At 31.6% G+C, this 26,437-nt stretch overlaps 1 protein-coding gene across 3 annotated transcripts in view; it reads right to left on the bottom strand.

Annotated features, from left to right (window-relative positions):
• Positions 1 to 23,893, bottom strand: part of UGP (UDP-glucose pyrophosphorylase) — a 46,658-nt gene extending 22,765 nt beyond the window's left edge. The window contains exon 1 of one of the 3 annotated variants that reach the window (XM_085956490.1): positions 23,735 to 23,893. In XM_085956490.1, the coding sequence (XP_085812616.1) occupies positions 23,735 to 23,764 (30 nt within the window). In that variant the 5' untranslated portion in view covers positions 23,765 to 23,893. Of the gene's footprint in view, positions 1 to 9,649; positions 10,059 to 16,923; positions 17,085 to 23,734 lie in introns of those variants that run through there. The other 2 variants (XM_085956492.1, XM_085956491.1) reach the window with 2 other exon arrangements.
• Positions 23,894 to 26,437: the final 2,544 nt, after the last annotated feature.

Raw genomic sequence — 26,437 nt, 5'->3', positions numbered from 1 at the left:
AAAAAATCATTTGGAATACAAGAGGAAGGGAACAACGATTGATCTCAATCATATTATTTTTCGGGCACCCCTGATCATTTAGATCTATACTACAGGCCTGCAAGTCTGTGTTCATGAAGACATAACAAATTGGGGATTTAAATAAACAGAAACGTAAGTATTATAATATGGGTAATATAATATAACCCCCTAGAGGGGATCGTAAAAATCTAAAAAATCCCCAATAATATATTTGTGCAGGAATAGAAGACAAATGAGAATATAATACACGGAGATTAAAATCCGAACTCCACTAGATAATAATATATTATCTACTATTTGGTAGGTGACTAGAAATTATATCTAAGATATAAAAATAATGTCATTATAGACAATAATATTCCAATATTATTGTTTATATGCATTACTAATAATAATATAGTTCAAGAGTAACGGGTTTTGGATCAATTAATCAGCTGTTGAAAATATTATATCAGTCATTTTGTTTACCAAATTTTCATGGCCATGTATGTTTATATCTGTACATAGGTATTTTATACGTCGTTAATTCTTTTATTGAATAATCACCACTAGGTAGGTAAATATCAACGCGAAGAAAACAAGTTAGAAATACATGTTTAAATATTTGTTCACTCTAAACTTACACAGTGACACTTCGAGGTCTGAGGTTTCGTTTTGCCAATTTTCATCAGATGTTTCCTTTTAGCGTTTAAATTTCTGTGATGGGATGTAGATATATATTTATATTATAGGCAATTCGATTCTTCGATATACATTACTGTATCATGATGATAATAATAAATGTAAAATTGATTACGTTTTGAATGAATTTACGTTAATGAAATTTCACAGAAAATTTTGATTGAGGTAACCTGTTTATCGGTTCGAAATAAAATTGATATAAACTAAATTATGAAATGCATCACTGCCTTTTGTTTTTTAATGCAGTGAAGTTCTTTATTTGAAATTTGGTCAGATTCTCTATGGCAATAAATTACAAGGTGATTACAATATTATAATGATAACGTTCTCCGAGTTTAAAAATATAATATTATACGGAATACTTTAACCTACCTACTTAGGTAAGACGAAAGTACTAAATATACAGATGCTGCACTGACGCATTAAATATTCTTACAATTAATATAATAATAATAATAATACATAATGTATTACGGACATTAACGAAGCAATTTAATTTTGTATAAAATTGCGGAAACGTAGGTAAAAACATCGGGTATTTTTTTATACACTGTGAATGATAGATAAGATATAATAAGTCCCATAGCGAATCAACCTTGAACCAGAGCTGTAAATGGAACCGGAATCGAAACCCTTAATTACGTGGTTCTGGACTCCTTAAAAATTTTAAGGTTTCGGAGGATTGCATTGCCTCATCAACCAACCTTAATGTAGGCAATTATTAATCTTTTTTTCTTCACTAGGGTTTATTATTTTACAATTTATTTTCAAAAGTACAAGCCATTTTATAAAACTTTCCAATTTGGTTAATTTCGGACGAAATTATTTTAGACACGCATTTTCTTCTATTAACGGCGTAAAATGTTTAAATGTAGTGATATTAAATTGAAGTGAATAATTTGAAAACACGCGGCATGCAATGATGGCACTAAGCAACAAAAATGTGAGAAACCTCTGGGTGGAATTATTCAACCTAATATGAGTTGTCGGAAAAATTATACATTTGAATTATTGATATTTTATTGTAGATACAAGATACAAGCCACTTCCTACGTTTAAACATTGGATATCAAATTTAATGTAAACTAAGCATAAACATATTATCTAAACTACTATCAATGGCGTACGGTGTATTTCGAGATCGGGTGTGCGCTTCTTCATCTTATATAAATCATAAGAAGTATTTTGAGATGTAACAGTTTTATCACAATGGATATTCAAATACATTATTTTACATAGTATTTGGCAGATTTTTCAAAACAAATGAATTGAATATTGCTGTCGTTGGTTCCCAATAAAACCATACGTTGACATTGCTGTCAAAAAGTAATGGGAAACTGTTCAATTCAATGCAATTTCGACACTATACCACATTTTATCCCATAAGGGGCAATATCGAGGAGCTAGTTTATTTATTTATTGACGCGAAATAATTATGGCATGTATATGTTTTATGTGGTTAAATACCTGCAAACTGTGGTGTCCATATGTTCCGCCTGGTAAGCGTATGTTAAAAAGTTTCATTATTTTCTTTCTTTTAACCATGTCCGATCCTAATAAATCATATGGGCCTCCACAGAGTGGAGGTTTGTATTAACAGATTTTGTTTTTACGAGAAATGGATGTATAATACGGTATAACCAGGTACCTACTTTTTGAGTTTTGAAATTAAAATAAAGTACTTATTCATAATTTCGTGACAACTTGTCACTAGAGAAGTAGGGGTTTTAAGGACTGCTACCAAAAATTCCGGAACCATGGAATCTATTTTTTATTTAACGGAACCGAACTTGATGTGATTTCCGAACGAACTAAACACTTTCAAAAATAAGTAAATAGTAAATAATAATAACAGCTGTCTTGAACGTCGAATTTTCGCGTGCATCTATGTGAAAAACATTTAATGGGTAAAGTAAATAAAAAACCTATGACAGCATAATGCCATATAAAGCATGAATAATGGTATATTATTATGAATAACCAATCGTTACTACTCAATTACGAATGGGATAATAATTTTTAGATTTTATTGACAACATAAACACTTTCAAAAATAAGGTTCTAACAGCTCTGTCTTGAACGTCGCATTTTCGCGTGCATCTATGTGAAAAACATTTAATGAGCAAAGTAAATAAAAAACCTATGACAGCATAATGCCATATAAAGCATGAATAATAGTATATTATTATGAATAACCAATCGTTACTACTCAATTACGAATGAGATAATAATTTTTAGATTTTATTGACAACATAATAATTGCTTATTAATTACATGGTCGAAAAGTGTTGTAAGTATATAAATAAAATACTTTTGAGGACCGATTTCCGGTTTTAAGTGTGGTCATGGTATGTATAAATAACAGCATTGTGAATTCAGTGGTTGCAGGGTAAAAGTTCGTAAGTCGCGTATTTATGAAATTAAGATTTTAATGTAAAGAATTGTGTTCTTTTTTGTGTACCTATCATAGGTTTTGTCTCATGTAAGCAAAATAAATAGATATTTTAATTTGTAGAAATAGCTTAAATTGAGGAAAAAATTACTTATTTAAAACATTGAATATAACACAATATATAAACTTAATTATACATAAACAATTTAAGTAAAAGATATTTAAAAAAATCAGTGTGTGTAATTATGTACGCGCGTTAGAAGTTATACTTCTTTTGCGTAACAAAACAAAAACAAAACTTGTGATAACCTAGATTGTTCGACTAGCTCTTAATTATCTTGTTAAATTACACACTCAAGAAAAAGGACCCCTTATTGGAACGCCGTTGGTTTATTTCTATACACTTTAACTTATATTACTAAATTATATAATTATTTATCGTTGTTTATATTTTTAAAGTAACAACTGCCACTATGACGTTTAATAGTTTGTTAACGTGAGGAATTGCAAATGGCCGACAATAATAAATTCGCTGCATAGGCAACGGAACAATTCTAAACTATAATATTATACTGTATAATCGTCACGATTGTGGTATCATACTGTGGCGTAATGGTAGTGCGTTAGGCTGATAACCGAACGATCGGTGGTTCGAATCCAATCGAGAGCGTTTATTTTTGTGTGAAAAAATTAATTATGTGTTACATGTCACACGCCAAAAATACACTCTGATCTGATTTTCCAAACGCGCCTAAAGAAGTATAACCTCTAAAAGATACAAAAAATTTCTCAGCAAGAGTATTTTTGAAAACTGAGATTTATTTCAAAACCGATTATCTCAGCTGCAACCAAACTCCACGAAACTACGGAATTATAATGGCCACATATTTTGAAAAAAAAAATAAGATACTTTATTCCAACAAGCTGTCATTATTAGTAATCGGCATCTAAATATTGAAATTCTTCAAACCGTGTTTTCGCATTTCGCTCGATTCAAATATTTGGTTTTATCACACAGGCGGTCGTACCCCTAGTGGCGGCTCTGTATACCTATTATTTTCCAATCATTCGTGAATTATTCTCAATGGAAAGCCGTATCAACTAATTGAAATATTTCAAATCAATAATACGATAATAGTCTCAGGTGTACTATTGACCTATTTAATGAAACATTACATAATACAATCGTACAAATGATATTTTAGTAAAAAAATAAATATACAATGACTAGTTTGTAGTGTATTGGGTTCAAAAAACTGTTATAGTTGATAATAAATAATATTGATATGTTTCCATTTTAACTGTGTACACGTTTATCTAAATATGATTGTTGATTATGTGTATAGGTAGGTACATATATATAATTATTATTTATAACACATTTAAGTACTTTTATTTTATTTGGCTAAAAATTAGAGCGATTCTAAGATAATATAATTGACATTGTGATTAAATTATTAGATTAGCCAATATAATATGACAACTTATCGCGATTCGTTATTTCCCCCTCAAGACTTTTGGCCACAGTCCGATGTAGGGATTGTAATACCGGTATTTCTTATTGAATATCGTCATTAATACCGGTATTGTTGAAAACACATTAAGTATATAAAAAAGAAGTAGGTAGGTACCTATCAATAAATATAACTATTAAAATCTATTTAAAACACTATTTATAGGGACCTAAAGTCTACCTATATTTATTATGTTGACCTTTATAAATAAGTAGGTAAGATGTTAATTTTTACAAATACTAAGAGCGGGTACAGGAAAATCCTCTCAAATTCAATGTTTGTTGGATGCACTATCAACATTGGATCAATAGTTTATAAGCAAAATAATTGGAAATATTTGCCCTCGAACAACATCTTCTTGGCTATGTGTTAAAACTGTGAACTAACAAACTCCTCCCATTTAGTCGACAACAGCGCCTTCTGGCTTTTGCCTAAATCTTCTTGTTGGAGAGTTGATTCATCGCGACAATTCTATAAGTATATATTTGTAGGGATTTTGTTTTAATATTATTTAACTTTTGTTGGTTTCAGTCAATATATTTGCGTTTTGGAAACATAAAACTTATACACTAAATCTCATATACCTACAATATAGTAGTAGGTATGTAGGAATGAAAAACTAACATTAAATTTATTTTCGAAAAACATAAAAATACCGGTATTTTTGAATTTTGAAACAGGTATTCCGGTATCGATTAATATTTAATAACGATATTACAATCCCTAGTCCGATCTGATCATCCGTATAATTTAATTTTATAATATATACATTTATATAATATAAGACACACAACGTCTGTCACATCAGACCGTCATCTCGGATCACGGGTTCAGGAGTTCGGAATGGACCGTAGGTAGTGTTTGAGATAGGGTCAACATATAAATACTAATCGTAGATTCGAAAACCTTTCTATTCGAATTACAAATTCTTTAAAAAAATAAGTGCTTATTTTGTAACGATTTTTGTTATCTTTAGGTACGATGTCTAGAAGACGCTGAAACTGCTGTACCTATACCGAAGGTAGGTAGGTACTCGATGGAAATTTGTAATTCGTTTGAAACAACGCGAGTTTGATGTTATATTTCCTGCTCCACGACAATACTACAATAGTAATAAAGTCCAACAATTTTCCATGAAACCTTTAGTATACAATGATAATAGCATGCAAGTAAATTATAATGTTTACTTAGACGGTAATAATAATATACCTAATAAGTAAGTATATTTATTATTTCATCATTAGCATTACTGTCAATTTGGTATTTTCCACGCAGCTGTATATTATATTCAGATTGGTAATGATAAGATAACATTAAATATTTACCTCGTTACATGAGTGTACCCACTTGTCACAGATGCAGTACAAACTTTATAATCTGTAGGTTCAAATCTAGGCAATTTAGTGAGAAGTCGACGAATAATTTGGCTAAGAACAGATCCTCGTGAAAACATCATTATGGGGTGGTTATGTAATGTTTAATGGAGTTCAAATTATATTTCGCGTTGCATTATTGACATATTTCTTACCAGGTGTGAAGATGTGCTCTGACACCCCTCCACCTTATCGTAATATTAGGCATAATTATTAACATAACTCTAGGAATAAAATGAGTTAAATTATATTGATACCCACTCTCATAAAAAACGAATATACATTTTTGTAGATGTGTGCTATTCTCATATAATCATTTTTTTTCAGGTTTTCCCAATCTCCAGTTAAGTGTTGCCATGTCTAGGTTTTTCTACACACTTGTGTCAATATACCTACACGCTCTCATCAAACAAAATCGTTGAATTCCATAGATTTTTATCAATCTACTGACATTTTTGAGAAAAAAATCACCTGATAACACTGCTTCGGTAGCTAAAGTAGGTAGGTATATTATTATCTATGGTTAAAGTCTATCCGCTGTAAGAAGTCAGTTAGGAAAATTGTACCTACGTGTATTTGACGTATTTAACACAGGTACCTACCTACATAAATAAGTTAATCACAAAGTTTCTTCTTGGTTGATGATACTATCAGAACGCAGCACAAGAATACTATAAATAAAAAAATAAAACATCATCGACGTTTGTAAAATGCTACATCGTGCTGACCAATGTTGATATTAGCTACCACATCATGTCACTGTTCTTATCGGTCATTGCGCGAAAGAAATGCCAAAGCGGGACAGCATGTTTACTCCAGCCACAAATCAGAAAATAAATAGAATTCTGATAGGCTATATACCAATACAGTAAATTTTGACGCAGTGTTTTGAATGTGTGAGTGTCCTACGAAAATTAACCACGCATTATAGACGTGCAATAGTGTGTGTAATACACCAACATTAAATGAGCGTCATCCATAAACCGAGAGCAGTTGTCAGTATTCGACGTATGACGTATTCTTGACGCGTGTTTAAATTTATCCCGTATTCTTCCTTACTCGAGATCGGTTGCCTGCTTCTCCTTACCCGTTAGGTATTTCAGTTCCCATTATTTCTGAGTTCCCTGAGTGCAGCTAACTGCCGTCCTAAATCGGTTATAGCAACTGATATATTATGCGATGCATTACTTTAGGTACTATTAATTATATTGCAATAATAACAATAAAAGTGCATCGATTACTTATATGCTACCCACGAAGGTCACAAATGAAACATCATAGCTTCATGACTCACGTATGTGATGTGATGACATTTATATTCCAGTGGGTCTATTCTATACTTATCGAACACTAAATTGATAAATAGTATCAAACTTAGGGTAGGTTTGTATCAAAATATTAGCACTTATTGTAACAATTACACGAAGCCGGTTTTTATTGTTGCAATAAGTGCGATATTTTAACAGCAGCAAGATAGGTGCTGTTAAAATATAGCACTTATTGCAACAATAAAAACCGGCTTCGTGTAATTGTTACAATAAGTGCTAATATTTTGATACAAACCTACCCTAAGTTTGATAATATTTTTCACTTTATCACTTTAGCGGTCGATAAGCATAGAATAGACCCACAGATGAGGGTATAACGAGACAAGGATAATGGCATGGCCTGTCAACGACGTGTACGCACGCCTCAATAATAAAATTTTGGTTCACAATATTCGCGGTCTCGTATTCATCATGCAATAAATCCGACCACGGCGGTAATCACAAAATTTTAAACCTTGAATCTGACGTATGTCAACTGGGTTAATCCATCGCGTACAAACACTGATTTACTAGACCTTATACACCATCATAACAACATAACATAATATTATGATATTATAATACAAAGTTATAATATGATTTATGAACAACTATAGCTTAGGCTTTAGGTTTAGGTAGAAACTTCTAGTAAACTTTTCAAATAGTACAACGTTATGACAATGTTTCTAAACCATAACTGACTATTTTTGTCACATTCGAGTGAACTTCTTTGTTGGTTTAGAAATATTATTGTTTTGTTATCGACAGGATCGTACTAGAACTAGAATTTATATTTTTAATGGTGATTGACGGTGTATTAATAATGAAACCGATTAATTATTTATTACAAAGATACGCGAGTTTCTTTAAAATTATTAATTTGTAAACAATAATGTCATGTTACTAAGACAGAGTTTTTCAATTATTAATATGCTTGAGCCATTGGAAAATGGGCCGAAAATATATAATATGTATAGTAAAAATCAAATATCCACTGAACTTCGCGTTAATTACATTTGATTACACTGCAAGGATCAAACAACAATCAATGTAGATACTAACTCGTCATAGCAAAGTAAAATGTAAATCTAAGTTTGATCATTATAAAGTTGTATTTAAAATTTTAGGTGGTGGTTTAATTCCATCCCTAGAAAATAAATTATTAGCACTATAGCGATAAATATACTTTATTATAAAAAAAACTCTATTATTTTGACAAAACGAACACCACCGGATATGACGAGAGTGCGTAATGTGCGTAAGGTGCGAGTAACAAATGCCTATTAGTATTGTCACAAAAATCGTCAAAATCGTGAGGGTCGGCTGGATAAACTCCCCACTACTCGAATTCAGCTTCAACACAATCAAGTATAATTAGTTTAAGTATAATTACACATAATAAATTCCAACGAAATGTAAATATGTTGTTTTATTAATGCGGTTAAATACATATTATACATACAATTGTGGTGTCATAATATGGTTCACCTGATGTCTTGTAAAAATGAGTAGAGCCACTTACGTTTGAGTTCCTAAATTATATTAAAGATTAAATGTTCATAATATATGTACCTACATATTATAATAAGGTAGAATAACTATGCTAGTAAGTAGTTAATTACGTATGTAGGTAGGTACCTATAGTAATCTGTGCCGAATTGGATTCGATAATAATTGGCGGTTCCAACAGGTCTGATTAAAACTGGTGATTATTTTTTTAGAAACTGAATGACTTTCTTTTTTTATATATATATAGGTAGGTACAGCGACATAATTATTAAATTATTACAATATATTCCTACATATTATTTCATTTATCATTGACACAACACTGAACCAAATAAACTGTAGATAACAACAGTTGTATACAAATTGGTTGTATCAGTTTCCTAATTAGTCAGGAACCAGAAGGAACAGTTTCCGGTTAAATATAAATAATACCCCGTTTACACGTGCATGGATTTACTGTTGACAGTAAGAAAATGTATGGGTGAACATGTATTATCATGCAGCTGGCAAGATTGCATGCATGAATCAAACAAGTTTGGAAGCTTCTGAATTTTCATATGACAGTAAGATTTTTTCTATCTGCGCCTGCGCAGTAGAACGAGTGTGGCGAACCTGCCGGCATAAAACGAACTTTCAGGTTCACCGATTTTCACTGCTGTCAAATAGAACGGAATAGTACCATAAAATGACAACATCGCGTCTCGCTCACTCTAAAAGAATGAATTGGAGACAGTCAGCACTTTTACGTGTAAACAGTTATTGTCATGATAGTTTAAAAATAAACACTATTGTCGCCAGTAAACCCATGCACGTGTACCGGCGCTGTAAGTATAGAAAAACAATGCATCTCACCCTTGCTAAAAAGTCTTCCATAGTAATATTTGAACCAGAAAAATTATTTTATTTTTGCAACTGTAAACACTTTTTATCGTGTAGTTAATTAAAAGGAAAACGTCAAACTATTCGAATTAAGAATCGAATTTTAATTAAAGTTCGATAGATTTGATGTGTCGTGACGTTAGCGCCGATAAACAAACACAAACGAAGGTAGAAATAGATAGCAACCCTTGCGTTGAAAAGAATTCAAAAGAACTTTTAGAATTTGGAAAGAAAAATATAGGTATTTAGTTACAAAGTATAAATAATAATAATAATATGTAAATACAATGCTTCTAAAATGTGTTAAAAAAAAGATTAACCGATATTATCACATCACTAAATAATCAGTGAAGCCGGCGACGAATCGTATCGCACTGACAACAAAATATGTATGTACCTTGTATGTACATACCTAAATCATACATTGTCGATGGTCGCTGCCTGTTCAAAGAAAAAAATATATAATACATAATTATATTATAACATAATCATCACGAAGTCTGTTATCAACACATATTATCTGTTTGTTAATTGCGTTATTATTGTATTTAATAGATAAGTCACACGAAAAAGCTCGCATTTAATTGTGTCCTAATGCGTGTATTGTATAAGCCAGTGATTTCGAAGTCTGAAGTCCGAACCTTTTTAAAAAGACGGAACCCCTGAGACACATTGTAAAATTTCTTAGAACCCTGCGGTAGGGCCGTAGTGTTACCAATCGTACTATAATTTTATTTATAGTATTTGTACTAAAGTTTTGATCTGCGTACTATACCATTTTTCGTACCTAATAGATTAGAAGAAAAGTCGAAAAATAAAGTTGCTCGAAAGACGTACTAAAAGCCCTCGGCTTTTATTTAAAATGGAATTTCTTGAATTCGACGGTAAGCATTTTTAGTCGGAAGAGGTACCTACTAAAATAAAAAAGAACTTCAGAATTTCTCATAATACTTAATTCTGTTATTTTTTTTGTAAGAAATAAAAAAAAACGTACTTAAACATTTTTAACAGATGACAAGCGTTCTATAATTTTTGCCGAAATACTATAATTTCTTGGACCGTATACTGTAATTCGGTGACAAAAAGATGGTCACAAATGCCCCTGCCTGACTGACATGAAGGATAACAATATATGACTAAACTTATGCATAATACGACATTATTATTTTGGCAAAGTGCCTACCTTCAACAGACAAAATCATCTCCTTCCGATTTTGTCTTAAATTTTGTGTGCATTCATTACATATACCTACAATCTACGAGTATTATTTGTCGTGGCCATTTTATCGATAACTACACCCAAAAATGATCTTTGAAATTATGATGTATTACCTACTTAAAGTTTTATCATGATAAAAAAAAATAATTAAAATAAAGTCATTCCAGAATTATTGGTACTGTCACAAACATAATTAATATTGACTTAAAATTTTGATAAGTACATGAGTTATGCTTCAAATACACTCTATGACGATCAGTCATATATATGTCGAAAACCCCGTTTCTTATGTTGGCGTCCTGTGTCACAGGGTGTCACAGATTGTAAATACGATGTCATAGCTCTCATACAATATGTATGTATAATATGTCGGAATGGCATAGATTTGATCATATACACTAAAACGCTCTTAGTGCTCTATGTGCCCGATCGTCATATAGTCTATTTGAACCCTAACCTTAACATATTGTCTATGATATGCTGTATCTGTAATGCAAGTGTTTGACTTGTCTATGATCTGCTACTGACCAACTAATGAGTAAAAGTCGAATTGTGATAGTTATAGGTCTCTCAGCAGTGTTGCCATCTTTTTCTATGCTGATTATAGTACAAAGGCGTAAAAATTATAGTATTTCTAAAAAATATATAGTACAGGAACATTTTTCGTCTTGAATCCGTTAAAATTATAGTATTTTGGTATATTTGGCATAAAATTATAGTATTTTACATTTTTCGCAGAATTAAAATTATAGTATTGTACTATAATTATAGTACGGTTGGTATCATTGTCTCTCAGCCAGAGTTGGTGCGAACGAAGATACGAAAGATTGTGCGTATTGGTGAATTTCTGAGGCAACAGGCATTGCACAACGTCTACGAGAAACAGCCGCTTGTCTTGCTTACGCCTACTTATTGCGCTTATAGCGAAAAGAGGACAACATGCGTTTACGTTGATGTCCTTGAAACATCCTTTTTGTAAACAATGTGTGAGTATTGCTTGGCCTCAACTCTTGTTAACACATCTATAAACATAATATCGTAATGTCTTCTGAAAATCTTAAAATGTCGTGTTATTTACATGCAGATTTACAGAAAATAATATAGGAGTGAAAACAATATAATTAGGTAACTACATTTTAAGTTTTATTTTAAGAATTTCATTAAGTCAAAAAAAATAATTATTATTACAAAATCCCTCATTTTATGTAAATGAACAAATTAATCAATACAAAGTTTAGAACAATTACAGGTTTTTTGCGGTCCCAATGATTGTGTATTAATGACAGATTGAACTCTGACGGACAAATTCTGGCAACTCGGCGAGTAAAATATCAAAAATGTTTGAAATCCAACAAATCTAGTATGCGGACTTAAAAGTCTGCAGATTTGGTGTGCGCCACGCGAGAAAAAGTTCTAAGACTGCAAATCATGTGACTTGTGTGGCGATGGAGCAGGGGCATACATTAGCAGCATACAGGATTTAAACGCTTTGCTAGAAATAAAATGTAGTGTGTAAATACACAGCGACATTCATTACTGAAAACTAAATTCATCATATTTTTGCTGCTACAAAAAATCTCCTCCCAAGCAGTAATGGCAAGATATATTAACATGTTTTTTTTAAGTTTTTGCAGACTCTGCGGAACCCCTAATAGAGTTCACAGAGCCTAGGGTTAGGTTTCGTGGAACCGGTTGGGAATCACTGGTATAAGTCAGTATGTGTGAGTGAGGCAAATAATAATGGACTCTAATCTACTATTGATTCACTGTTTCCCAAACTGGCGATCATTTTCAAAAATAAATCATATGTCTTTTTTCATAATATCCGCCTTGTACATAGAATAAAATAACTGATTCTAAAATAGTGACAGTACTATTTAAAGGAGTCAGTTGTTATCCATTTTTAAGGTGATTTCATGGTTGAGAAAGGGGAGATTTATATGACAGCACCTGCTTCTAAAATCAAAATATCTGAATACGTACGAAGTATTGCTAATAACAGAAATATGACATTTTCACAGTTCACTGGTTATAAAACTTGTAACACGTTAGTCTGATATTTTATCACCCAGCTACTATTATTATAGCGGTCACGATTAGATATTGATGGAGAACGGGCATGCAGTTAGAAAACGAATTTATATTACACACAATCATGATAAAATATTCTGTATTTCTGTAAAGAAATAATAAGCAGTCTGAAAACTTACAATTATGATTATGTATTATCGCTTATAATAAATATTGTGTTATAAATTTCAATACAACAATATCATTGGACTTTGCCGCTGTTAACGATAGCTCGCTCCAGTGACCGACGTGCACAAAAATCTTGCAGGAATGTGTTCTTAACCAACTGAGAAAATGTCAAGGAAAAGTAACAAGTATTTGACATATAAAATGCAATTAATAACATTTTGTACAAAAAAAATCATTAGGAGTTCCCGACCCATTAATTGTAGAATAAGTCATCTGGTAAATGTGTAACAAAATGTCACATCATTGAAAAAACATGGATAATTACAGTGCTGCATTATTTAGTATTTTGCTGATAATTCATCAATGTCTACATATTGTATGTACTAATAAATAATTCAGAAATTACTTACTGCTATGTAACTAGGGATAAAGAACTTGATATAGACAATAATTTTACTGTAAACATTATGGAATTATTTTTTCAGGATTGTTTTTTTGACCATTTCCGATCCTAATAAGATCATATGGGCCTCCGCGGAGTGGAGGTTTGAATTAACAGATTTTTATTTTTATGCGAAATGAATGTTAGCCACTTGCTCAACATATTAGGTCCGTACTCTGACTCAAACACAAATTGAAAAACAATAATATGTGTATTTGCCAGACAAACGATCTGTACCTGTGATCCACGATGTTTTAGGTTGACGCTTAAGCCGCTCAAGGTCATCTTGGCGTTTTTCGGGATATATCTAATAGTAATGTAAGAAATAAGAACTAACTAGGTAGATTTCTATAAACACCAACACAAGGCTTGTGATCAAGATTTTCTGTTTTCCTCAATGCCAGGAAATATTTGAGTCATTAGCCATTCTCAAAGACAAAGAGTTTGGTGAAATTATAAAGTTTTTTAAGAGAATTGAAGAGAGGGCCTGAACAACTCACTCAGAGGAGAAGAGAAAATACAATATGACATCAGGTCGCAGTCAAAGCCTCAGTAAAATTATATATAAGAGAAATTACTTTTCTTACTTTTTATTAATCCCATAATCTTTATAAAATAAATGAAATGTAAAAAAATAAGTAAAAATCACACAAAAATTTAAAAAAGTAAATATTCAATTAAAACAACCAACTCATGAAATAATATGACAATTTTGACGTTTATTGGTATAAATATGAATTTATTAGGACTTACATCACATTAAATTATTTTTTACTTTCTTATTTTACTTGGTATTATAATAAAGTAATAAAACTTATAATAAAATAACAACTATTAATAATTATTGTATAGATATGTTTTCAAAGCATATACTGCCATCTATTGATAAAAAATAATTTTAAGTCTTGTAATAATAACAAGATATTATTTTAATTTTGTGTATCTCAATTTTCATGTTTAGTTTTACGTTTTATTCACAGTTATTGAAGGATATACAACCACTTAAATAACAGTAGCTAAAATGTAGGTACATTGATTAGAAAAAAAAACAAAATGTAAGCTTAAAGATAACAAATTATAATAACCAAATAAGTAAAAACATCAATTATTTTTATGGACGTGATAATAATTGGAGTCTGTTGAATTGTTTACGTAATGCGAATAATTATATGTAAAATTATGTATGGGAATATTAACATGTACTGACGATGATGAATAAATGAATGCTTGACACAACTGTTGACTGAATCTTTATGATAATTATAATGTCATTTGGAATTCAAAGATCGCATGAAAAGAGAAACTGTAACTGATGGAACCAATGCAATAATATGTATGTGACATTTTTACTTGTTTCCTATTTAGGCTTTGCTACTTAGCTTGGTATATTCGAGCAGGCGCATTATATCGAGCATGAGCCACAAGTGTGTTGACATCAAGGCCCGCACAAGGGGAGCGCTGACAAGGCTTTAGCCTGAGGCCCCGGGCTTAAGGAGGCCCGACCTGGAAGGTCAGCCAGCTAAGTGTTGTGAATAGAAGACAAAGATGACTTTTGCTTGGTCTATCCAACTATTAATTTATTAGGCACATGAATTTATTTTATCTGAAATCCTGTAGAGCAGCGTTTCTCAATTAAATTTATTCGCGGAATAAAAATTATAAGTTTATCTCTTCATTAAATCAGATTCTTAATTGATTATCATTAGGTGCCTTCAAACAGGTGACAGAAAACTTTCAAAATCCATTGTAGGTATTAGGAATAAATTTAAATCATTGCTTCCAAGCCCATGGGTCGCGTGATTTCTAGGGGGTCGTCAGATACTCTTAAATTATAATGAAAAATACCATTTAAAATACAATTAAATCACGCTGCCCTTAGCAATTGGTAGGAGACCCGCCAAAGATCCTGGGCTGGGTCCCGTGTCAGGATGTGGTTGCCATAGTCCATAATAATAAAGCATGGACACATACACGCCACACACAGGCGCCAAATTCTGCCTTGCCGGTGTTTGATAATGAAGAGTATTCTTAATACAATATAGATAAACAATTTTTTACTAGACATTAAACAAATTTTGTAGTACCTATTGTAAATTCTGCATAAATTTGGTAATGCTAATAAAAACACAACAAAATACTTTTTTACATTCATAAAACTTTAAACAATTAAACAGTTATGGGAAGTACGGGCAAAGTGAGTGGTGTAGGTAAATGGAATAATCGCTAGTACTTCTAAGATATTATAAATACTGTGAAACGTTTCAATTTTATTGGTAAGATTGTCTGTAAGTATTGCGGTTTGGAACCTATTTTTGTGGTCTGTGAGGACTAATGTGTTGATTTATTGCCCGGGCTGTCCAGGTAAAACGGATAACGGCTATTGCTTATGTTAATTAAGAAGTTTGAATGATTAAATTGTATTATTTGGATTTTGGAACCTATTTTTGTGATGCTTATGACGGCTTAAGTTCTAATTTGAAGTAAGTATATCTTATTTTCTTTATGTGGGGTTTTCAAACAATGTGGATAATAGTTATAGTCTTAATTTTTGTTCATTAAAAGATTTTAATGATTACTATTGTCCACTAATGATATTATAACATGATTGCATACAAAGTATTAATAAAAAAGGATCAAGATATTAATATTCTATTTAGTTAGTTATTGTCTTCAATAAACGTAATCGTTTTGCCCGTACTTTCCCTATCTAGTTATTACCTTATATATATTTGTTTTAAATTATCTGCAACGCACGAGAGAAATATGAAAATGTGCAAGACAGGAAGAGAGGGAGAAGACGTACTAAATATACACCTATAAACGCAAATTCTAAATTTGAAAAATTATAATCAGGTCGTGAATAAAAAAAATGATACTCTCATAGAAGTTTGATAGATGCTTAGAATGCGGTGCCTAATAGCAAATCAAGAAATTAGTGTGTTATCTGAACGATTTAAGGGTAATTAAAATACAAATAGGGTATGTAACCTACTGTAACATTAGGCAACATACACAATCAATCAAAAAATAGAAACATTATGGATGAGGAAGAACTATCAGCTAAGCGTCACCGTTTGACAAATGAAAGAGTTCATCGATGGCGTGCTCTGCAAAGTCAGAAGACTCACAGACAAATAATTCAGTCTGAAACATCAGAACGATGACAGTAAGACAAAATATACACGTAAACGTATGAGAGAGAGTGAAACAGGGAGAAGAAGTTTGAGAATGTTGACAAGTGGTACTGCCAACTGGTAATGATAGCTAGTATTGAAGAATATTAGTTAATAAAACATGTAAAATATATGTTTAAATTAGTTAGTATATATTACTTATGAAAATAAATTGATAAGATTAATGAGTATATTATAGTGATATAATACTTACTGTATTTAAAAAAATCACAAAAAATGTTGTCAAATAATGACAATTCCAAAAACAGTTTCAATTAACTAATAACACTATTCAATTGATTAAGAAATATAATAGGTACACAATGAAGTTTTCGAGCACAATATGTCTCGGTGTCAACTAAAAACATACTGGCCAGAATAATAGAGAAGTAATGATTAAGAGAACCTTGTATAAGTAAGAGAAAAATGATCATAAATCTGATAATAATTCAAAAAAAATACAGTTATAGACAACATAGAGGTACAACGTTTTCTAGTAGTAAGGTTACATAAACAATTGCATGCGCACTTCTGTTATCAAAAATGCATTTACAAAATACAGCATGTAGTAATTGTCATCATAGATTAGTTTTATTGATTTCAGATAATTAATATTTGCCCAGTTGAAATTGAGATATTTCAATTACGGTTGGCCATATTGAATAGAAATTTGGATTGATTTAAAGGACATGAAATTAATAAAAAATATTTATGACCATATTATTAGAAGCGATAGGACAATTATTAATATTTTTATGATATTGCACATCTACAGATAGTATTTGATTACTATATAGAAATAAAATTTTAAATACTTCCGATTCACAAATTTTAAGTATGAAAATACATAGCTTGTAGTAACCGCAGAAACATAATTATTAGAAAAAAATCTTGGACCAGGTTGGAATTGAATGTGTAACTTTTGCTTGCCAGGCGAGTGCACCATCCATTATAGCGCCTGTACACGTCCATGGATTTACTAGAACCAATAGTGTGTAAATTAAACTATCGTAATAATAACTTTACTGTTTACCCGTAAAGGTGCTGATTGTCTTAATCTTATTCTTCAAACGTAAGCGAGACGCATTGTCATTGTCATTCATTGGTTGTGAAAATTGGTAAACGTCAAAATGTTCTGCGTGGTGTAGTTCGTATTTTTCCGGTACGTTCACTACTATCATTCAACTGCGCAAGCGCAGATATCGCACGGGTTCTAATTATCGCGTGAAAATTAAGAACCCACAGAACGTTTTTGATTCATGCATGCAATCTTGTAACTTGCACGATAATACGTGTTTATAGCGCTTGTACACGCGCATGGATTTATTTGCAACAATAGTGTGTATTTTAAACTATCGCGATAATATCTGTTTACACGTAAAAGTGCTGACTGTCTCGCCAATTTCATTCTTCAAGAGTAAGCGAGACGCGATGTTATCACTTTATAGTACTATTTGGCAGATAGTGAAAATCGGTTAACCTCAAAATGAGTCTGCGTAGTATATTCCGTTTTTTTACCGGCAGGTTTGCCATTATCGTTCTACTGCGCAGGCGCAGATATTGAACAAATCCAACTGTCGCGTGAAAGTTCATAAGCTTCCGAACTTTTTTGATTCAGGCATGCAGTCTTGCAACATCCACGATAATACATGTTTACATGACGTGCATTTTCTTGTTATGGCCGCGATAATAGTACTGTCAGAAGTAAATCCATGCATGTGTAAACGGGGTATTACACATGCATTTTCTTGTTGACAATTTTAAGCACCTACATAACTGAAGATATTTTGAAAATTGGAAATTTTAAGTGTATTTGGTATTTAAAAAAATTAAATCCATAGATAATAACAGAGCAGGGAGTTAGGGTATTTCAGGAAAGATATAGTGGGTCCAAGTTCATATGTGCTTTTTGCAACCTATATATGTAGCTGGAATCACGGCAGTGGCAAAGAATCGATACTGAATGATTATTTATTGTTTACTTGACTTAAGAGCGTACTTCAGTGAAACGGTAAATAATTTTTAACAGTAGGTGGGACGAAATTTGGCACTCGTCAACAAACGGAGACCGACAGTCGAGGTGTGCGCACGTCGATTTGTTTTATAATGGCGTCGGATGAATATATTCTTAAATCGTGTAAAGGTGACCAAAAAACTTTACGTATGTACTTGAAAAAGAAAACATGTTATTGAATATTCTATTATTATTAGTAATATAACAATAAACATAACATTAAATGGACGCATGTTGAATTTTTATGACAAATTATATTTCGTTCGGCATGCGTCATTTGCATAATCCGCGCATCGCCTAGCCACGATCTTTTTAGACCATGCCTCAACTGAAGTATAGCCTTAACGTAATGAATAGGATAATTTAAATGCCTAAACATAATATAATACAACTAGAAACAATTACCAGAAGGTATTACCATCAGTGTCAACATTCTTGTTGATGCACTCAATAATACTATCCACATTTACATAATAATTATGTTTTCTCTCACCTTACCCCTTTTAATAAGTCTCCTCTCTGTATCTCTCTTTCTCATATGTTTACGTTTATGTTCTATTTTACCTTACCACTATTTCAATATACTCCTTTTCTCACTCTCACATACTTATATATGTTTTCTCTCACCCTACCCCTATTATTATTTCTTCTTTCTCTCTCACTCTCCTGCACAGTTTCAAATATGTTGTCTTTTCTACCTCTGCATTACAGACAGCAGATAGATAAATCAAGACAAATATATAATGTGATTACTATGAATAGTCTTAATTTAATTATTATTTTATCCATAATCAATTAAATTACAATACGAGAAACTAGCAACATTTATAAATAGTATGACATTTTTGGTTTGGGAATCATAAACTAAATTTTGTAATAAAAAAGCAATTATTGCTATGCAGTGGGGAAAATAAAAAACATTCAGAACAAAAAATTTGGACTATAAATAGAAAGAGCCTTATATGTTATTTCTGTTATAACATTTGAAATTATTTAGCAAACGCATAAAACATGGTTAAGTTACGCAACTACTTACGTAATGGCTTTTTAAATATTTTTTCAACTAAGTAATAATGCTGAAGTGTGTATAGTTTTATTGGCTGCTTATCTACTCATCGTGATAGATTGAGTTCTTACGTGTCTTACAAATTGACAAATATATGACATAACAGTAGTTTGAAGTTCTCTGCAAATGAACCTGCAATGCCATCACTTGTAGCAAACTTAACAAGTGGAGACGTGGTCCTATCTTTTGCTTCAATTTCATACATTTAGGCTCCATCTCTATAAAAGGATTTTTTCAATGTCTTTGGTTCAGACGTTTCTATGCATAAATAATATTTTTTAAAACTGAATATATTATATTTCTTCTGAAATAATCATGTATTATCCGAATAGACCAGAATGAACTGCCAAAATTACTTGGTGAACACGTCTACTGTAAGTATATTATAACGCAGTGGTCACTGTCCCAAGTGTTTATCATTATTTCTTTTGCTTACTAAAGTTTTACCTTTGTCAAAAGGGTAGTAATCACCACTTATACAATGTATTTATTTTATCTTTTTCACAATTTAAACAAACAAGGCTGGTTTGAATTGCTAATAATATGCAGCATCTGTCGAAATAGGTGCTTTATGTTAGGCATCCATATGCTACTTCTGGAGAAGATACAGTGATTTAACTTTACTGTAATATAAATGACAGACATAAACCGTACCTATTATCATGCAATCAGGAAAATAAAATTACACTCATCATCAAATCATACACATAAAATAATTACAATTGCTATGACCTCGTAGGAAAATTACCATGTAGGTAGATCGTAGGTTTTCAATTAAATAAAACACATTTATTTTGTGTAAATATAAGTTAAGCGTCACTAGCAAGACATTAACAATTACATTTCATTCTTGATTACTTAACCTCGTCAAACAAAAATTAGAGATTCGGCTGAAAGTGATATTCAGTACAAAATTAATAAAAGTGGAATGAACGATATATTCACAAACAATAACAATCAATTACTGGTTTGTGGAAAAGATAAAAATTAGCCTTAAGCCCAGTTGCAGATTGAAAATCGTCTCGACTGGGATAATAGTCATAAATCAAAATTGAGTGAAACTTATATGCGTATAGGCAACGCCGTACGAGGACAGTGATGTCACACGGCAAGCCAAAATGAATGCCGAAGTGCGAGATTTCGGGTATGTCACAGTTGCATGTGACTCCAGCCGTTTTTTTCAAACTAAAAAGACGCATTCTACCAATGTACGGAGATCCATTTGGCAACGTGTGTTTTGTCAATAACGATAACGTCCCATCGACATATTCGACACGTTGCAGACGAGACGCGTTTAGGTGTGCGAGCCGGCTAAAGAGATTAGTTTAATGTTTAATAGTAAGCAACCAGAGACTAGTAAAGTGAAACCAAATGATTTTGAATTTGCGTGTAAACAAAATGAGGGAAAATTCCCGAAACTCAACTCTACTCACAGGTTACTTGGCTATTATAAATAAGGGGTTGCAAATCGTAAAAGGTTGAGAGCCCGTGCTGCATTGTAGATCACAATATGGAAATTATTATAAATCGTTGTTTTTCCATAAGTATATTTAGGTAGGTACCTTTATAATTAGGGCTTCATTCTTTTTTAAATGTGTGATATAATAGATGCCTACCAATTAAATGAGATGTTTAGAATCAACATACTGAAATTTTAGAGAACAACAAAATTGAAAACTCCCTATCTACTTGTGTCACAGTGCGAACATATTTCCATTAGATAGTGTCGTATCTTAAAACATACTCATTTCTATATATCTAAATCGAAAATTTAAAAAATTTTAATTTTAATATGTGTCATATCACTAACATGTATGAGCTAACATGTGTCCGCGAATGTGTTAAAGAAAATACTTGATTAATATATGCCAAATTAACCACAATGCAATAAGTAAATGAGAAAAAGGATGAGTCAAATCAACGCCTCTAAATAATTAAATTTTTTAAAGAAACGTATTAGTTCTCATACAAAGTCGTCTAAAACTCAATCTTTTGATTATCCAGAAAGGTAGTGATTTTATTTTCCTCTCCTCTCTTCTTATTTTCTATCCTTATCTTTCCGCACACAGAATTTTTCTTCACATTCATATTAAAATACTATCCCGTTGATTCAATAGTCTCATCAGTGGTTAATGGTGGAGGTAGGCTGTGGAGATCCAACAAAAATAGTGGCATACTAAACTTGTCAGTCATACTAACTAGTTTTCATTAAACTAAGAATAGAAATTGCAGATGGTTTTTAAAATTCGATTAAGCCCTGCCTAAATCGAAACTTACCAATACCATCATACAATACAATATTATATACTAGTAATTATTAACATCAACCTGTTTGTTTGAATCCAGGACATGAGTGTTTACTTGTTACTTCTCTATAACCATCACCCTCTAAAAAAAGATAGAACAAATGCAAACTAATTCTGTACTTTTAAAACTTTTTTTGGAAAACTTTAAATATCAATTGAAATGTCCTAAAGAGGAACTAATTTAATTAACTATTCAGCCAATGATGATCAAGTATTTTATTAAAGAAATATCACAAACTACGTGAGTCTAATACTACAAGGTTCTAAGTGTCCATCCTTGAGAAAACAAACCCAACAATGAAGTAGTATTCTAAGCTGCCTCATTGTTACTTTTGTTTCGCCAAAGACAAACACTTAGAACCTTGTAGTTCTCCACTCGCGACTAGCTATACTTAAAAAAAATGGAGACATATTTTAAAGATGAATCCAGAATTACATCATATCGGTGGTTCAGAGGTAAAACGCTTTACGTGCAATAGTTTAACGTGGCAATGAATAAATACTACTTCTGATACGATGCGTTTATCATATTATTGTTAGATGATAATAGATGACCTTTTATTAATTTTGTTATCGTCGTCGTTAATATATACAAGAATGTTTGATGTTTAATCGCAAATATTATGGAGAAATTAAATATTGATTGAACAAATATATTTTAACAAAACAGCGATGGGCTACGATTAAAATATCTATTGAATAAAGGTCATATCATATTATTAGCCAGCTTAATTCTTTCCACGGGTGAAAATAATATTCAATATCTAATTGGTATTATGGTATAAGGTTGTAGATTGGTGAATAGGGCACATGTGTTTTATCAATATTCATCGTCAGTTGTAAAGAATAATTTAACTTTCGCATTACAGTACAGTAAAGATAATCGATTTTATCCACTATTCATTTTACATAGGTACCAATACATAGCACTTATAAGTAATTATTGTATTATATTAATATTGTACCTACCTAATATATTAAATTAAATTAAAGTGCAATGGTACATAATTTTAACTCATGACTATTGAGGAAACTAGTAACATCCATTGTAAAATGTTGTGAGGTAATTAATCTACCTACATTTTTAATATAAAAAAACTACCTACACAGCTAACACTTGTAGTGCATTTTTATTACTATTTTATACTGCATTGCCAGGTAGATATTCAAATTTTATAGTATTTATGCGATAGAAAACTGAAAGGCAAGTAAACCTAACCTATTTTGATGTATCAAAGATTAAAAAAACAATGTTATTAAGGCAAATAAAGAGAATATCACATTATTATTAAATGAATACTTGCAGAGCATGCAAATCTGAATGATTTATTCATACGTAATTTCATAAAAAAACACAGTTTTGCGCAAATATTTTTTGTGAGTTATTTTTGCTTGGATTTATGTAACCTTCGTCATTGGAAATTATAATAATAAGATGGGTACATACTAACTACATAATATTATTTTTTAAGTTATCCATAGGTACTGAAGTTATCTATGACCTTTACGTTCGTTCAAGGTCATAAATATATTCTATACTTTGAAAATCAAAACAAATATTTACATGAAGCCAAAGTTCGAACGAGATAAGGTTAGAGCATTTTATGTTACGTTCAGTCAGTTTTGAATGACAACTTACTTTTTTATCATCTTGATTGACTTCGAGCATTTCTTATGTTTATCGCGGCTTTTATCTTTCAAAGCGATTAACAAAACTTGGACGTTAAAACCGTACTGGTTGCTTTAAAAATAATCCGATTCGAAACTCTCCGACACTGATGAGAAAGTGTATCTGTCAAAGTATCTTTTCGGTCAGCTGGTAACAGTGGTGACATTTGGCGGTAATTTTAAGTTTGCCACTCCTCATAACTAAGTACATAAGTGACCCTTTCGATTAACATTAATATTTTTATTGCTTGTTTCAACTGTTAATTAATTTTTAGAAAGGTTTTAAAAAAATATTAAAATCAATAATCATTATAATTTTTGTAGAATACGACACCTAAAGGGGTTTTCGAGGTTTTCTGAAGGGATGAGATCTAAAATTTTCTGATTCGGTTCGGTAAATATTCGAAAAATATCGGTTTTTTCGGTTCGGTAGGTACATGTTCAAACACGCGAGTTAACATGATTTTATTTCCAACTTTAATTTGAAATATGTATCAAATTCAAGGCGCAAAGGAACCATTCACGATTGTGTGTCGCTTTTCGACATAATACTCATAATTTATAATATACTAGCTGAGCCAGCTGGCTCTCGCCAGTCTGTCTCGCTTGGTCTTGCAGACAGCTTTTCGTCATAGTGACTTGGTGTTGGATTTTAATATAATAATTGTAAAGTGTCTATAGACGGCGCCATAGTTTTCTCTTCGGGATGGATTTTCATTCACGTCAGACAGTTGAAAATTTAGCTGATTTGTCAGTTTTACGATCTGCATGTCGTCACTGCCAATACAAATTTGCAGTCATGTGCGTGTTCTATTCTGGAGTCTGGCCTTCTCAATATCGTCTGACACCATTTCAGGATGCTAGTTTTAGCAGAACAGCTGGCAATCGCCGATTGCTACCACTGTTATTTTAATTTTAATACAATATATGTGTAGGTATGTGCATTTAAATATGATAAATAATTATACATCTCAATCGTGATTATCATAAATAGCGATCCAATATAACGCGAATATTAATCTTTTACGGGTCCCATTTACATAATAGAAAAAGGTTAGCAGCATAAACAATAAATTTAAACATTATTTTGTTTCATTGTCTATAAAAAATAAATGCTTGGAGTCATAGAATAATATTTTAAAAATCATATTTTGATTTAAAAATTAACCTTAAACAATATAGTTTCCCGGTGCGGGACATTCATATCGACACAAATGTTGATAAATAATGAAGCAATACATATTATTTATGATAAGAATAGGAATTTATAAGACCTAAAGATGTGGAATCAGCTTAAAGAGGCCTTCATCCAGCAGTGGATTGATACAGGTTGATGACGATAATGACGATATAAATGGGTAGGTATATAAAATCACAAATTTAAAAAAATATTGCAGTTTATATGACCAAGAAGAGTAGAATTAGGTTGGGATAACCTTCATCCAGCAGTGGATTAATCTCGGTTGATGATGATAATGACGATATTATGAATGGGTAAATATAATATCAGCAATTTTGATAAATATAGCAATTCATATGACCGACAGAAATTCAAACAACTAAGAGAGGCCTTCATCCACCGGTGGATTGATTCAGGCTCATAATGATAATGGAAATATAAATAGATATAATATAATATCACTGATTTTGATAAATACAGCAATTCAAATGACAGAAAGGAGTAGAATCAGGCATGGGAGGCCTTTATCCAGCAGTAGATGGATTCAGGTCGATGATGATAAGGAAGATAGAAATAGGTATAATATAGTAGTAGAATCAGGTTGCGGAACCCTCCATCCAACAGTGAATTGATTCTGGTTGATGATGATGACGATATGAATATGTAGATAAATGTAATATCACCGATTTTGATAAATACAGAAATTCATATCACAGAAAGGAGTAGAATCAGGCTAAGGAGGTCTTTATTGAGCAGTGGATTGGTTCAGGTCGATGATGATGATGATGATGACGATATGAATATGTAAATAAATATAATATCACCGATTTTGATAAATACAGAAATTCATATGACAGAAAGGAGTAGAATCAGGCTAGCGAGGTCTTTATTAAGCAGTGGATTGGTTCAGGTCGATGATGATGATGATGACGATATGAATATGTAGATAAATATAATATCACCGATTTTGAGAAATACAGCAATTCATATGACAGAAAGGAGTAGAATCAGGCTAGGGAGGTCTTTATTAAGCAGTGGATTGGTTCAGGTCGATGATGATGATAATGATAATGACAATATGAATATGTAGATAAATATAATATCACCGATTTTGATAAATACAGAAATTCATTTGACAGAAAGGAGTAGAATCAGGCTAGGGAGGTCTTTATTAAGCAGTGGATTAATCCTGGTTGATGATGATGATGATGATGATGATAGGAATATGCTGATAAATATAATATCATCGATTTTTATAAATACAGGGATTCATATGACAGAACGGAGTAAAATCTGGCTAGGGAGGTCTTTATTTAGCAGTGTATTGGTTCAGGTCGGTGTGATGATGATGACGATATGAATATGTAGATAAATATAATATAACCGATTTTGATAAATACAGAAATTCATATGACAAAAAGGAGTAGAATCAGTCTATGGAGGTCTTTATTAAGCAGAGGATTGATCCTGGTTGATGATGATGATGATAACAAT

Source organism: Rhyacophila brunnea, unplaced genomic scaffold, assembly GCF_057557595.1.
Source record: "Rhyacophila brunnea isolate RB1 unplaced genomic scaffold, BYU_Rbru_1.0 scaffold_6, whole genome shotgun sequence".
Taxonomy (NCBI): domain Eukaryota; kingdom Metazoa; phylum Arthropoda; class Insecta; order Trichoptera; family Rhyacophilidae; genus Rhyacophila; species Rhyacophila brunnea.
Note: the sequence above shows the minus strand (reverse complement) of the source record. Positions and strands in the feature narration are given on the sequence as shown.